The sequence below is a fragment of the Onychostoma macrolepis genome, chromosome 05, assembly GCF_012432095.1.
Source record: "Onychostoma macrolepis isolate SWU-2019 chromosome 05, ASM1243209v1, whole genome shotgun sequence".
NCBI lineage: Eukaryota > Metazoa > Chordata > Actinopteri > Cypriniformes > Cyprinidae > Onychostoma > Onychostoma macrolepis.
Genome location: NC_081159.1, coordinates 21,973,985 through 21,987,381, shown reverse-complemented (window position 1 = coordinate 21,987,381; position 13,397 = coordinate 21,973,985). Strand labels below are relative to the sequence as shown.

At 35.9% G+C, this 13,397-nt stretch overlaps 2 protein-coding genes across 6 annotated transcripts in view; both read left to right on the top strand.

Moving 5' to 3' along the window:
- unc5db (unc-5 netrin receptor Db) overlaps positions 1-6,564 on the top strand; it is a 164,834-nt gene extending 158,270 nt beyond the window's left edge. For 2 of the 3 annotated variants that reach the window (XM_058775723.1, XM_058775721.1), the window contains 3 exons: positions 1,705-1,869; positions 2,938-3,116; positions 4,059-6,564. In XM_058775723.1, the coding sequence (XP_058631706.1) occupies positions 1,705-1,869; positions 2,938-3,116; positions 4,059-4,242 (528 nt within the window). In that variant the 3' untranslated portion in view covers positions 4,243-6,564. The remainder of the gene's footprint in view (positions 1-1,704; positions 1,870-2,937; positions 3,117-4,058) is intronic. The other variant, XM_058775722.1, reaches the window with a different exon arrangement.
- A 1,585-nt stretch (positions 6,565-8,149) lies between these two features.
- On the top strand, positions 8,150-13,095 carry hdr (hematopoietic death receptor). 3 transcript variants are annotated; one of them, XM_058775726.1, is made up of 10 exons: positions 8,150-8,358; positions 9,123-9,276; positions 9,372-9,500; positions 9,686-9,797; positions 10,281-10,372; positions 10,586-10,678; positions 10,776-10,816; positions 10,925-11,023; positions 11,971-12,007; positions 12,423-13,095. In XM_058775726.1, the coding sequence occupies exons 1-10, from the start codon at positions 8,338-8,340 to the stop codon at positions 12,713-12,715; spliced, it is 1,071 nt and encodes a 356-aa protein (XP_058631709.1). In that variant the 5' UTR covers positions 8,150-8,337; the 3' UTR covers positions 12,716-13,095. The 3 variants fall into 3 exon arrangements, with proteins under 3 accessions (XP_058631709.1, XP_058631708.1, XP_058631707.1); XM_058775725.1 differs by having other exon boundaries at positions 8,151-8,358; positions 9,184-9,276; positions 10,925-11,206; positions 12,423-13,094; XM_058775724.1 differs by having other exon boundaries at positions 8,151-8,358; positions 10,925-11,206; positions 12,423-13,094.
- Positions 13,096-13,397: the final 302 nt, after the last annotated feature.

The following is a 13,397-nucleotide window of genomic DNA, read 5'->3' as shown; positions in this document are numbered from 1 at the left end:
TAAATAATGGACAGAACACATGCTGTTTTTTTTTTGAGCCTGCTCATTGGGTTTTATACACATTTTCTGGGTTGTGTGCTGGGTTAAACAACCTGATACTAAAGGCTTTTCATTTCAAATAATATTAATGTGATCTGTTCTCCGTTATGGGCAGGGATGGTTCATACGTTTCAGTATGTCAAACAAATAGCGTACTAGATCAGCATCAGCCATGGTTGCACTATTTGTTTGGCAGGCGGTGAAGCTTTTGTTGGCACTTCATAGATCCAGTGTATGCTGCTGCATTTTCCAAGCAGATATTAGCTGCAATGCAAATGAAAACAAAAAAGGTATAATGTGAAACTAAATACATTTTCCTGTTTCTATAGTAATAGTTTGATAGGAAAACAATATAATATAAACCTTAATTTCATTTGAGAATTTCATTCCTCTCGGCAACACACCACTGACCACTGAAATTTGTCTGGTTTTGACCAGTTTGGCTACCCAACACTGGGTTACATAGCAACTGAGTTACATAAAAACTATCCAGCACCTGGGTAAAAACAATAAAAAATAACCCAATGAAATGACCCAACGTGCTGTACACAGCCTTTGGGTTAAGGAAAAAATAACCCCAAATTTTTGTAGAGTATACATAAAATGAGGTGAGTTTATGTGTTCAAGATTTTTGTTCTGTTTTTCCAGTCATTTAGTAAGATATTAAAACTTGTTTTTAGAGAACAGATGTAATTAAATATTTCTTTTTTAAGCATGAAACTGCCATCTTGATGTTAGATTTATTTACTGGCTAATTGTTTTTTATTTTGTTTATATTATTTAATAAAAACAATTAGCAAATGAGGTAAGAAAAAATAAACTATTCTTTGAAAACAAGTCTTAATGTTTTATGCAATTTTTCAAAGTAATTGTGTCTTGTTTTAAGGTTTGTGTCGAATTTTATACTGTACAACACTGAAATTGTTAAAGTCGCTTTCCTGAATATTCTGTGCTTTCGTGATGAGCAAAAAGCCCATAACTGTAAAAAAAATAAAAAAATTAAAAAAATAGTAATAATAAAATCTAGTCTGCATGTGTGAATCTCGTATAGGAAGCATAGAGTAAGTTTTAGCTTTCATTCATACAGCACTCCAAGTTTCAACTTTGAAGACCTACCTAGCGTGCAGATACAGAGTGACAAGTGTTTGGTTCTAGGCTCAGGCATTTGATCAGTTCAGAGGTGCTTCTGTCTCCTAGAACATGCTTTTGTATGCCTATTCGAGGGAGAAATTAATCTCGGCATTAAGGCATCTGCTGTCCCATCAAGCATCTCTTCTGCTCAGGGTTCCTATTACTGTTGACATGGAGCATCTCGCAGGTCATTTCAATATGCAGGGCTGGAAAAACGGTGCGGGAGAGGTCAAGGACACTCCCTGCAGACGTGCTGCTTCACAGAAATTAATTATACATCAAAGGCAATTGCTTTCCCTTCTGCTGCCCTGCTCCCAGATACGGTGTGTTGTACATACCCCAGCACTGACCCCTATCATCGGAATTAACAGGGATTAGAGTTTGTGTCTCTTTTGTACTGATGGTCTCAAAGACGAGTTTCTTAACACGCATGCTTCCACATTTTTCATGGATCAGGCGCTTTCCCTGACTCAGCTCTCTGATCTCTCTCTCTCTCTTCTTCTCTTTATTTCTGGTGTCCTCATCCCGCTGCAGGAATTCTCCTTCACCCAAGTGTGGTATAGTAACCAGCAGCCTGTGCACTGTGCCTTCTCACTGCAGAGACATAGCGCTTCAGCCACACAGCTCTCCTGCAAGATCAGTGTGCGGCAGGTCAAAGGTCACGAGCAGATCCTGCAGGTCTACACCTCAGTGGGAGAGGTCAGAGTGATAATGTTACTGGGTTTAATAACATCTCTTGTCTGTCTGTGTCTCAGCTTCACTTTTTTTTTTTTTTTGTGGAACGAATAAAGAACTTTAAAGAGTCTTGACATCTTACAAACAAGGACAGTTTTTAGTGCCAGGCTGTCAAGCTCTAAAAAGGAGCGCCATGAACAAATTATTTAATGATTTCAGTGCGGCTCTCAAATCAAATATGCTGCTATTGATATCTAGCCTGTACCATACACTCTTAAAAATAAAGGTTCTTTATTGGCATCTATGGTTCCTTGAGGACTGTTTAACATCCAGGGAAACTTTCCATTGTGCAGAAGGTTCTTACAGTGGAAAAAGTTTATTGAAATGTTCTTCATTCCAAGAACTGAAAAGTTCTTTGGGGAGCAAGAAACATTCTTCTATGGCATCATTGCTTGAGAGGGTGTCTATCTGGATTCAGAATCACAGTAGAGTTAAAGATTAATGTGAATAATGACTTAAAATTCAGTTCATGTTCACTCAAAGCTTGAAATATAGTGCACTAGTAAATCCTGAACTACTGTTTGTGATGAATGAAAAATTTGTGATGAAAAGGTGTGGACAGTTATTTTTGCAGCTGACCTTCTTGCATATGCATTTGTAGGAGATTCCCTTTCAGATGCAAAATATATGGGAGGATATTTATGCAGTCATACTACAGTTTTCAGTAGTCGATTTACTGCAATTATTAAATGCCCCCAAAAAATTTAGTCTCAACCCATTTTGCACTTGCCATGGCTGCAATAATTACTAATTTGCACCGCTCTTGGTAGTTTGCGTTGGTCATTATGGAAATGATCCGGCTGCGTCTGTGTTCTTTAATTTGCTCATTGTCAGTAGATCAACCGCAGAACTTTCCCCTCCCATCAGCACTTTTATAGGATTGCGGTCTCATGTTAATATGCCCTGTTTATTAATTCTGACTCTGTGTTTTTTAGTACATGGGTAAAATAAACCATAAGTGTTTTTTTCAGGCTCCTTTGTGGGTTAAAAAAATTGCATGCCCAAACCATGTTTTGTTTTGTTTTCTTTCAGAGTGAGAAAGAGACGGTCCCATTTTTTATGCAGGCAGATTGCACAGTGACTTCACAGACGGGGGCCAAAGCCTTCAAAATCCCCCTGTCCATACGTCAGCGGATATGCACCACCTTCGATACTGCCAACGCCAAGGGCAAGGACTGGCAGCTCTTAGCTCAGAAACTCCACATTCAAAGGTGAGCACCGGAGAGAGATGTAGCCAAGGCAACGGGACTGATTGAAACTTATTGCAGCAGTGCTCACTTTAACAATGCCCTTGAATAATAAGCTGAGACTGCACTCCACTTTGCTCGATTATTTCACTCAGAACTCATACTCCTCAGGCTTTTCATCTTTATTGAATTCAGTTCTACAAAGGTTAGAAGTTAAAGAACCACTAGAGATTTGAGAGATATAAGAGCCACAGCCTTCCCTTTATCTATGAAGCTATTGTATGGCACATTGATAGTTTATACTGATTTATTATTATTTTTTTTTTCTGTGCAGATGATCTATGAGCTGAATGTAATCCAAACCCTAAAGTTTCCTTTTAAATCTGAACATTTTATTTATCATTTGGGTCCAAAATGGGTCTATTTAGTTTTTATTATATTATTATTATTTTATATTTTAACAAGAGTTGCATCCAAGTAACTCTACAAAAAGAAACCATGCAAATAAAAAGAGAACTGATACAATTGAAGATATGCTTTTCATTCCTACTAATACATTTGTGCATCACAATTATGAAGATATGAACTGGTATTGCAGCTCTGTAATGTGTGCCATTTGAAATAAATGGCAATTTATATTTATTCAGAAAGCAAACATTTTGTTACCTTTTCTTGAACCTGTCGCATGACTATTTGACTTTGGAATTATATTACAACATTGCCATCTACTGGCACATTACGTGGAACAGCACACACGTCATTTATTCGTTTCAGCTGTAGTCCTTAAAACACAACAGAAGGATACATAATGCACATATAATTTAATGCAAATATATTATCCAGATGTGCTTGCTCAAACATTGTCTATGGGATAGAAGGTTGACATATATAATATGCTCTTGCTATGTACTCAATGAGCAATAACGTCATCTTCTCTTGTGAATCCTGCCTTTCCTTTCGGCACAGGAACCTGTCCTACTTTACCAAGCAGAAGAGTCCCTCTGCTGTCATTCTCAGTCTCTGGGAGGCCAGGCATCAGGACACTGGAGATCTTGACTCCCTTGCAAGTGCTTTGGAGGAGATTGGAAAGATCCACTGTAAAAGTCTGCCTCAGAGTCCAGATGATAAAGAAACAGACTTTACGTTTTGAAGGACTACTGAAGACTACATTACTCTACCAGATGCAATTCCCCAGCATCTTCAATTTAGAGTCCAAGTGAAGCTAGCTAAGGCATATCCAGTCTGACAGAAGACTCAATCAGATGGCGACCAATCAGATGGTTTCACATATCTGTACATGTGCAAAGGAAGTATGAATTGGTATGAATTTGGCACAGATTCAACAGCTTCAAAATGCTTTTCTCAAAGTGCCAGGCCATCTCAACTTTCATAAAATCTCTCCTTAGCCTTTCCTTGTTGTTTATGTTTATTTTTATTATTATTATTATTATTGTGTGGGATTTTAATGGTGGTCGGACTGGGATGTTCTTGAGCATTTCCTTGTGTCAGCATCATAATTACAGGAATAGTCCACCCAAAAATGTTGTTCCAAAACTATATGACATTTTTCTTTGGAACATAAAAGAAGATATTCTGAAAAATGTTGGTATCCAAACAGTTTCAGTTTTTTTTTTATTTCTATTAAAAAATACAATGGAAACAGAAACAGATATGTCAAAATATCTTCTTTTGTTTGAAGAACTTTTTTATTTTTGGCTGAACTATGCCTTTAATCTTTTCATGTTTTTTCACTAGTGTTCCAGAGTTGCAAAGTATTTATATCCCTTCTGCATGTTACTACTGACGTGTGCTTTGTTTGCACTATATGACGTTTAGAGAAGGGAAGAGAGGGGAATACACTCCTGCAAACTGCCCTTTTTGCTCATCACACATTGTGATCGTGGCTCACGATGTTCTTTTATCTCCACTGTTGTTTTATTGTCATTTTGCAGTCTTAATGGGATCGGTTGAAGAATAATTCTGAATAAGATATGGTAATATAAAGATTCTAACCTTGTTTTCAACTATGGCTGAGTACTGCGCATTAGAAAATAACCTCATTTACGCAGGTTGGGGGGGTAAAAATGCATTACGTTTTTTTCCTTAAAAAACCTCAAAGCATAACACGTTCGCTCAAATGCATTACTCTGTTCCAGTAAGCGTGTTTGAGTCATTAGGGAGGACAGCAGGATGGTATCATGCCTTTAGAGTGTTAGGCCTGAGACTAATATTGACCAGAAGAAGCGTTTACTTAAGCCATGCAAATGGCAGTACATCCCTTTTGTTAACACTTATAGCTTTCTTTTGAAAAACATCTGAAAAGGAAGAGCTCCAAGAGACCTCTGTGAAATGAAGCCTCTCTTATCTCCTCTGACCAAGGTCCACCGTGCGGTGGGAAACACAAAGGGGGAACATGGACCGGTGAGCAGTGAGAGTTATAATTAAGGTGTGATAAAAGGAATAGAGCTGTGTGGAAAAATGCTGTCAGAAGTGCAGGAAAAAAGTTATTCCTCCTTTTCCAAGTCATCTACGTCATTAACCTTCTCTCTCTCAAACAGAAATGCCTCCAAGAGCTCATTTTAGTTGGTTTTCAGTGTTCTAGCCACTACAATGCTTGCCAATGGTTTAAAATGTTAAGCTTTATCTCTTACTCTGGATATTCCTTTTATATAAATATTTCTTTTTTGTATTTTTAACATAAGTTTGATGAAGGATTTATCTGATTTGCTGTCCACTTTATGTTGAGAAGCACTGAGAACAGCAACCTGTTTGACGTGTTTATTACTGTAATTGTCCACAACTATATTAAATTGCCCAAAAATATCAATTTTTTTTATTATATTTCCTTTATTTTCATTTATTAGCAAATTTGCTGTCACTCCTCTAAAATTTAATTCAAACATGTAATTGTGTTGTCATGTTAATGAATTTGAAAGAAAATTTCACTTTGGTGCTTATTTAACTTTATTAATGTTCACATTTATGTCCAAATATTGGAACATGATGTTAAATTTAAAGAAATAATTCTAGAAAAAAACAAACAAACATAATTCTAGAAATGGCTACAAACCAAACTTAAGATTTTGCCCTATTATTGTGGACTGCATTTATAGTGGTATGTTCAAGCCTTTGAACGGTCAAGTTAATAATGTTTATCCGTCCCACATTCATGTTATATTTAGGCCTTTGCTTCAAATTATGATTCCTGTGCCTTGTATAACTTCTGTAAATGGTGAATGTTGTACAGGTTAAGATGGTTCTGAATCATGCAAATGTAATGTAAGATTTCAGTTAAAAAAACACTATATTACACTGATATGCAGGGGTCAAGAGCTTTTCTAGTGCTAAATATACTTGTTTGGTATCGCCAGGCCAGCTTTGTGGTATGATTATGAACATTTTGGATGTTTTCTGTACAGTAGAGTTTGCTGATGTATATGCAGTCTTTTGGAAATAAATGTACTGCTGAAGAGAGCTGCAAATCTAGCAAACATGCCTCGTGGCTTTATTTTATTTCCAAGTGCTGATGGTTTTCTCTATTTTCATTTAGTGTTAGGCAGGCACTCTTATGGGACAGTTAAACACTGCATGCCTGACTTTTTCTGTGCCTTACAAAAAATTATTTTATTTTATTTATTTATTTATTGGTTTGCTTTGTTCCAAATGTAGTTCTTACAAATTAAACTAGTGTCCTGATGTATGCTAACAACAACGTGATTAACACATGCACTTCTGCGTGTGAGAAAAAAATCAGCCGACTCCTCTCACAAAACTGTAGCTGATAATTTAATACACATTTAATGATTAAAAAAAAGTTAATTTCAGCAATGCTTGAAAGTCTCAGACATGCAGTAATTTAAGGGTCATAAATGGCTGATGCAAAGTCCACAGTTGGGCTTATCTCAAACAGCCCCTCCTCCTGCACAACTTTCTTATCAAAGGACACATGAGTGACTAAAAATTCAGTCCTTGTAACCATGGTAACCAAAATGTGTATTTGTTATTAATGATATTCAATCAATCGATATATATATATATATATATATATATATATATATATATACACATCAATCAATTCTTAGAGCAACGAATCAAAACTACATTTTAATAAATCCAAATTCAAAGACTATACAACCAGACATTGTAATACGCTGAATAGTTATAGCCTTGTCAGGAAATTACTTTATAGAAAAGTGCTTTTGTCAGTAAATGTAGACATAATTGGCTGTCTGGCATCTGTAGCTGAAAAAAAAGATGGGGGAAATTAAACTAATTAAGCTGCCAGGAAGTACCAAAACAATGTAGTGACTAGATTTATTGAAAGCAAAGAACGAGAGAAAGATGCTTTCAATGAGCCACAGTGATGCCTTACAACAGACCATACAAATATTTTAGTTTATCTAGAAAACAAACAATTAAAAAACTCTGTCGAAAATCAGTGTAATCTAATATAGCTAATGAATGGATCACGTGGTGGAGCGTATTTGCTGGAAGTCAAAGGAGTTGACCTTTGTCTGCGTTCTGAAGCAGCAGTATGAAATTCCCCTTAGACTTGGTAAGTCAATAAACAAACAGGAGTCCCACCTTCTTCCGCGCGCATTACTCAGCAGTCCATAGTCATAGTATCGCACTGTCGCAGTCAACTGTCTGCTAGATAGCGCCAAACTGACAGAAATGCCTTTGCATTTCGGAAATGGATAATAATGGTTACGATTGTGTGTGCGTTCAGAGTGCACGCGAATGTGAGGCATCCTAAATTCAGATGCGTGGTTCTTAGAGATTCACTCACACTGGGTTATTTGACTGACACCAAAGTTTACACGGGGAATTAAGAATTATGGCCCTAATTACCTCACAAAATCAAAAAGAAAATACAGAAAATATTGAAATATTTTAAGTAGCTATTCAACACAAAGTGAAGCTTGTAGGCGACTCAGGTGCCAGCTAGGTTGTTTTGCGAATTTACGAATCCCACTATAGGGAAGGCTGCTTTAATATTAATTAGGTCATGTGACTGGACGCTAAGAAACCTATAAAAATAACGTCACCAGAAACTAATTCATAATCATAAGTTAGGTCTCGACCATAGTAGGATTCGTAACTTCGCTTGCTGGTTTAAAGAAGCGCTCAATTCCATAATATAAGACCGGAAGTTTTAAACGGCTAAATACAGAGGTGCGCTATCAGTAGGATGAGGAGTGTCTTTCAGTTTATCCGGAGAAAGTGACACAATGATTTGACTACTATGAGACACATAATTTTCTTGGTAAGTGAATCAAATATTTATTTCATTTGTCTTATACAGTATATTTCCGTGAATGTCGGCATAGAGAAAGTTTCAAAGTTTAACGTTAGTTTGCTTCATGACGCGTTAAAATTGAGACGTGTTTGGACCTGGCATACACTACACTATAAAACAAAAAAACCTTAAACTTATGGAAAATGATTTTAAATATAAATTACATTAAGACCAGTATCTCTGGGTCATGATTTAGAGAAACTTGATCACGCTCCAGATACAGATCCTCATTACGACTGTTTTTACATAGAATGACAATGATTTTATTTAACAAAATTATATAAATGTATAATAAAAGTATATATTAAATTAAATAAGATTTATTATATATTAGTTAATTATATATATATATATATGTATGTGTTTTGACATAAAATGGCAATAAATTCGCATTTACCTAGAAATAATAGGGCAGCTCATTGTCTGAATTTACTTAAATACTGAAGTAGGCTACTAAGATAATTTCCAAAACATCTTTATACAGAGAAGGGACTGTATGTGAAAACGTCTTAATAAAACAAAAGCAAAACCTTCAACTCAAGACTGATAGGAACATGAAGGTTTTTAGTTTCTAACAAATAAACAAACTTATGCCAGAGACGTAAATTAAAGTTTTGCACCGATAGGTGTCAGTATAAGATCCAGGTGTCAGATTATTGACCAGAAAGCCAGTCTTTATTGAAAGTATATGTTGCATGCATCATCTTTTTAAACGTTTCTTTTGTGTGTAGATTTTGTTGTTACTAAATGCTATACATGCTAAAAGTCACTTGGATCTGGCCTTGGCTCAAGGATGCATCAAGAACAGATCAAGCCGGGATGTTTCCTGCAGAGAGGGCATGGAGTATGAACATGATAACATCTGCTGCCTGAACTGCCCTGCTGGTGAATGAGAATTATTTTTGTTTAAATCCTTTTATTGTGATTAGACAATGTTTTCTTGTATGTGTATTCACATTCCACTGTCTCATCTTTTGCAGGAACATATGTGAAAAAGGCATGTCTTTCTCCTTCAGAAAAAGGAGTGTGTGAGCCGTGCGAGTTTGACAGATACACTGAGCATGACAATGGACTGTGGAAGTGTTTATTATGTACCAAGTGCCGTATAGGTAATTTTGTTATTTGGAACATTTAATATTGTCCCATACTGTCAAGTCTTTGCAAATTTTTATAACAGAAAACCTCTAAGGTTATGCAAGCCAAATCAATATTGTGTTCACACAATGTTCGACTTCCATTAGACATATTTAATTCTAAATTGCATGCTATCTGTGCACCTTCATTACTTCTGCAGATCAGGAAACCACAGAGAAATGCACAAGTACCCAGGACACGCAGTGCAAGTGCAAACAGGGGTCATTTTGTTTACCAGACCAAGCATGTGAGGTGTGCAAGAAATGCAGTAGGTATGTTCTAAATGTACCATTTCATTAACACTTCGGTTTCGGTCAAAAAAAGTGTCTGGATCACTAGTTGTCCATCAACGTTAAAGGGATAGTTCACCAAAAAATGAAAATGTGTAAGAAACCCCACTGGTTCGTATTTGAGTTTCTGCCATATTTGATTTGTGCTCTACTTCTGTATCTGTGTTTATCAATTTTTTAGTGTGAATAAAGGTTAAATCTGTTCATCAAATAAAGCAAACATGTCTCTTCAGAATTAAATTAAATTGAATTAAACAGCCTGATTCACATGGATTTCTTTTATGATGTCTAGGAAGTTTTTAAGATGTCAAAGATGTTCAATGGAAGAACAGCTCAGGTTTCATTAAAAATATCTTTCTTTGTGTTTCAAAGATGAGTAAAAGCTTTGGAACAACATGAGGGTGAGTAGTTGACCAGTTTTTAATTTTTGGGTGAACTCAAGATCATTTCTTTTGTTACAACCAGATGCAGAGAGGATGAAGAGACCGTAAAAAGCTGTACAGACATTTCCAACACAGTTTGTAGAAAGGGAAGCACTTTGGGAAGCTCTAACTCAGGTAGTAGAAAACCCTTCTTACCCCATAGCCCAATGAAATTAACTGTATACATATTGTACTAGATGATTACAGCAGATAAAATGTAGTATTTGCACAAGGATATTATAATTGTTTACAGAGACATTAATCCCAACATTTTCTTTTGAGTTGTGTATAAAGACATTGCTTCCATAGTGTGTTTCACATAGTGATTACATCCTATTTGTCCTACAGTGACTTTCATTGTTGTTGTGGCATTTATTGCAACGCTTGCATTCATTGTGGGTATCGTCTACTGGACAAAGTCAAAACCAAGTAAAAAAGCAGGTAGACGCATCTTCAAATCTTTCCTCGGTTCTTTCAATATTTTTTCTTATTTCAGTTGTTTCTTTATTGCTTATCATACAGTCTTCTTCAATTACAGTAACATCAAGAAGTCCAAGGGAAATGGTTAGGATCTGTATGGTAGGTAAACAAAACGTAGTTAGTACATTTTCTAAGCTTTAAAAAAAAAAAACACAGAAACTACATGGTGCACGTGACTGCCCAGAAGACATCTTTCTTGTCCTGCAGGGTGACCGTGAGGAAGTGAAAGAGGAGAGGCAGAATGCCCACAACTCCAAGATGGATGACTCCTCTCAGCTCCAGCCGTTCCTTGAGCAAAACTGTGTGGTGGGTACCAACATTCCTGCTTCAGCGGAGACTGAGAAAGACAGGGGACTAGGGGACATCCTCCCCAACACCGCCAACTCTTTACAAATTAGCCTGGCTATGTCTGCTGTGCCTAGTGATCTCCAGTTCTGCCACACTAACCAGCCTCCAAGCTCTGCCACTGCACTGCAGCCTCACATTTTGGTGAGAGTTGCAGCTTTCTTTGTCTTAACACCATTTCTACTATCATAACCATCTTGGAAGCTTAATTCTCTGCTCCTAAGCCTAAATACTTTGCTTTGGGTAATGTGTGGAGACAATATAACAAAGCTTGCTTTCGTTCAAAGTTTTGAAGTATTTTCATGCTTTCATAACTTGAAATGTACATGCTGTGTTCATGTGTTGCAATATTTTCACACTTGTTGAATTGACAAACTCCTGTAGATGTTGGTGATAGTTTCTTGTCTCTCTTGTAACTCCTGATGCACTTTAGTGAAAAGCGATCTGTGTGCTGATTTGGAAAATAGGTGTTGTTTTTTTAAGTAATGAACACAATATGTTGATTTTGATTTAGAAACTAATTAATTCTGAATGTATCTCCTTATTTGTTCTCCGTTTGAAATATTTAACTGAATGTGGGATACAATACTAAAGTAAGATTTTTCTCAACAGTGCTTCTAATGCATAGTTCATAATACTTTGTATTAATACTAGTTCATAGATATTGGCTGTTGTAGATGGGGCAAGTTTGGTATAGTACAGTTAATTGATTGAAACGTGTTCTAAGCCTCATATATAAAATCTTTTCTCTGTTGGTTTCAGTCTTTGAGTGTAGTCTTGGTCAAAAACATCATCAAATTGCACTGAATGTTTAACATAATTTCTCCTAGTTAATACGACCTGGAATAATCTCTGTTGTAACTGTTTCACTATGCCTTGAAGATGTTAAATTCTTCCATCTCTTTTAGGAAAGAGAGTCAATAAGAAGACTTGTTCCTTTAAATGGTAAGGCCATACCTTTTTCCTTGCATAGTTTTATGTTAGCTTTTAGGGAGACTTCACTCAAAAAAGGAAGCCTGTCATTTACTCATCCTCAAGTTGTTCCAAACCTGTATGAGTTTCTTTCTGCTGTTGAACGATATAAAGAAGATATTTTGAAGAATGTTGGTAACCAAGCAGTTGCCATTGACTTCCATAGTGTACTATTAAAAAATACTATAGAAGTCAAAATGGCAACTGTTTGGTTACAAACAACGTTCTTCAAAATATTATCTTTTATGCAGTAGCAGAAAGAAACTCACACAGATTTGGAACAACTTGAGGGTGAGACCTTTCATTTTTGGGTGAACTATCCCTAAATTAGCATTCCTAAAAATTATAAGTTGTTCTACTGTGTTTTCACTCTGTCTCACCCTTTCAGGAGAAGAATCGCTGAAGAAAAGCTTTGATTTCTTTGAAGAAATGGATGTCCACTATCATAACAGATTTTTCAGGTTCATTGGACTGAGTGATAATTCAATCAAAAGTGCAGAGTCTCTTTTTCCGGAAGACAGAGTTTACGAACTGTTAAAAATCTGGATGGAAAAGGAGGGACTGAAGGCTGATTTGAATAGTCTTATTGAAGCATTAATCTATTTAGACCAAAAGCTGTCAGCAGAAAATATCATTGAAAAGGCAATTATTAATGGTTACTTTAAATATGAAGATGAGTGACTGGAAGCATGCAAATATTGTCACTACCTTAGTGTCCTCAGTGAGGAAAGGTATTCTTTTGATTTTTATATTGTGCATTGCTTACCTCATGCAGTATTATTTCCCAACAATTCCAAAATGTAAAGTGTTTCACTGACATATGTATTATGTTGGACAATCATGTGCAAATTTTTTTTAGATAAAATGCTATGCCGCTGTTTACAAACGTTAGTTACATTTTATATAAAAAATAAATAAATTTAAAAAAATTAAGAATACTAATACCTGTTACTACATCTTTAAATGCATTATTTGTATACAAAATTGTGATGCATTTAATGATGTTGAATAAGATGTTTATATAGGATTATTTTGTGAACTAATAAAAGCAATTCATTTGTATATTTGTTTTTCCTTTAATGAGTCTGATTTTACATTAACGTTCTAAATATAAAGCTCACATACTTCTGTTATTTTAAAGATGTTTCTTAAAAGTACGAGTATCTAAAAACTGCATCTCAGCCTGCTCGCCACCAGAGGTCACCTGAACTCCTGGAAAATAGGGATTTCAACCTCAAACTTTACAAACAGGGAATAGAGAGGATGAAAACCGAACAGAGAATAGAATTCTCCGAAAAGTTGCAAACCACAGCAATGCAGAACAAAATAAATACATGATACTAAATGACAATCCTAACTCCTG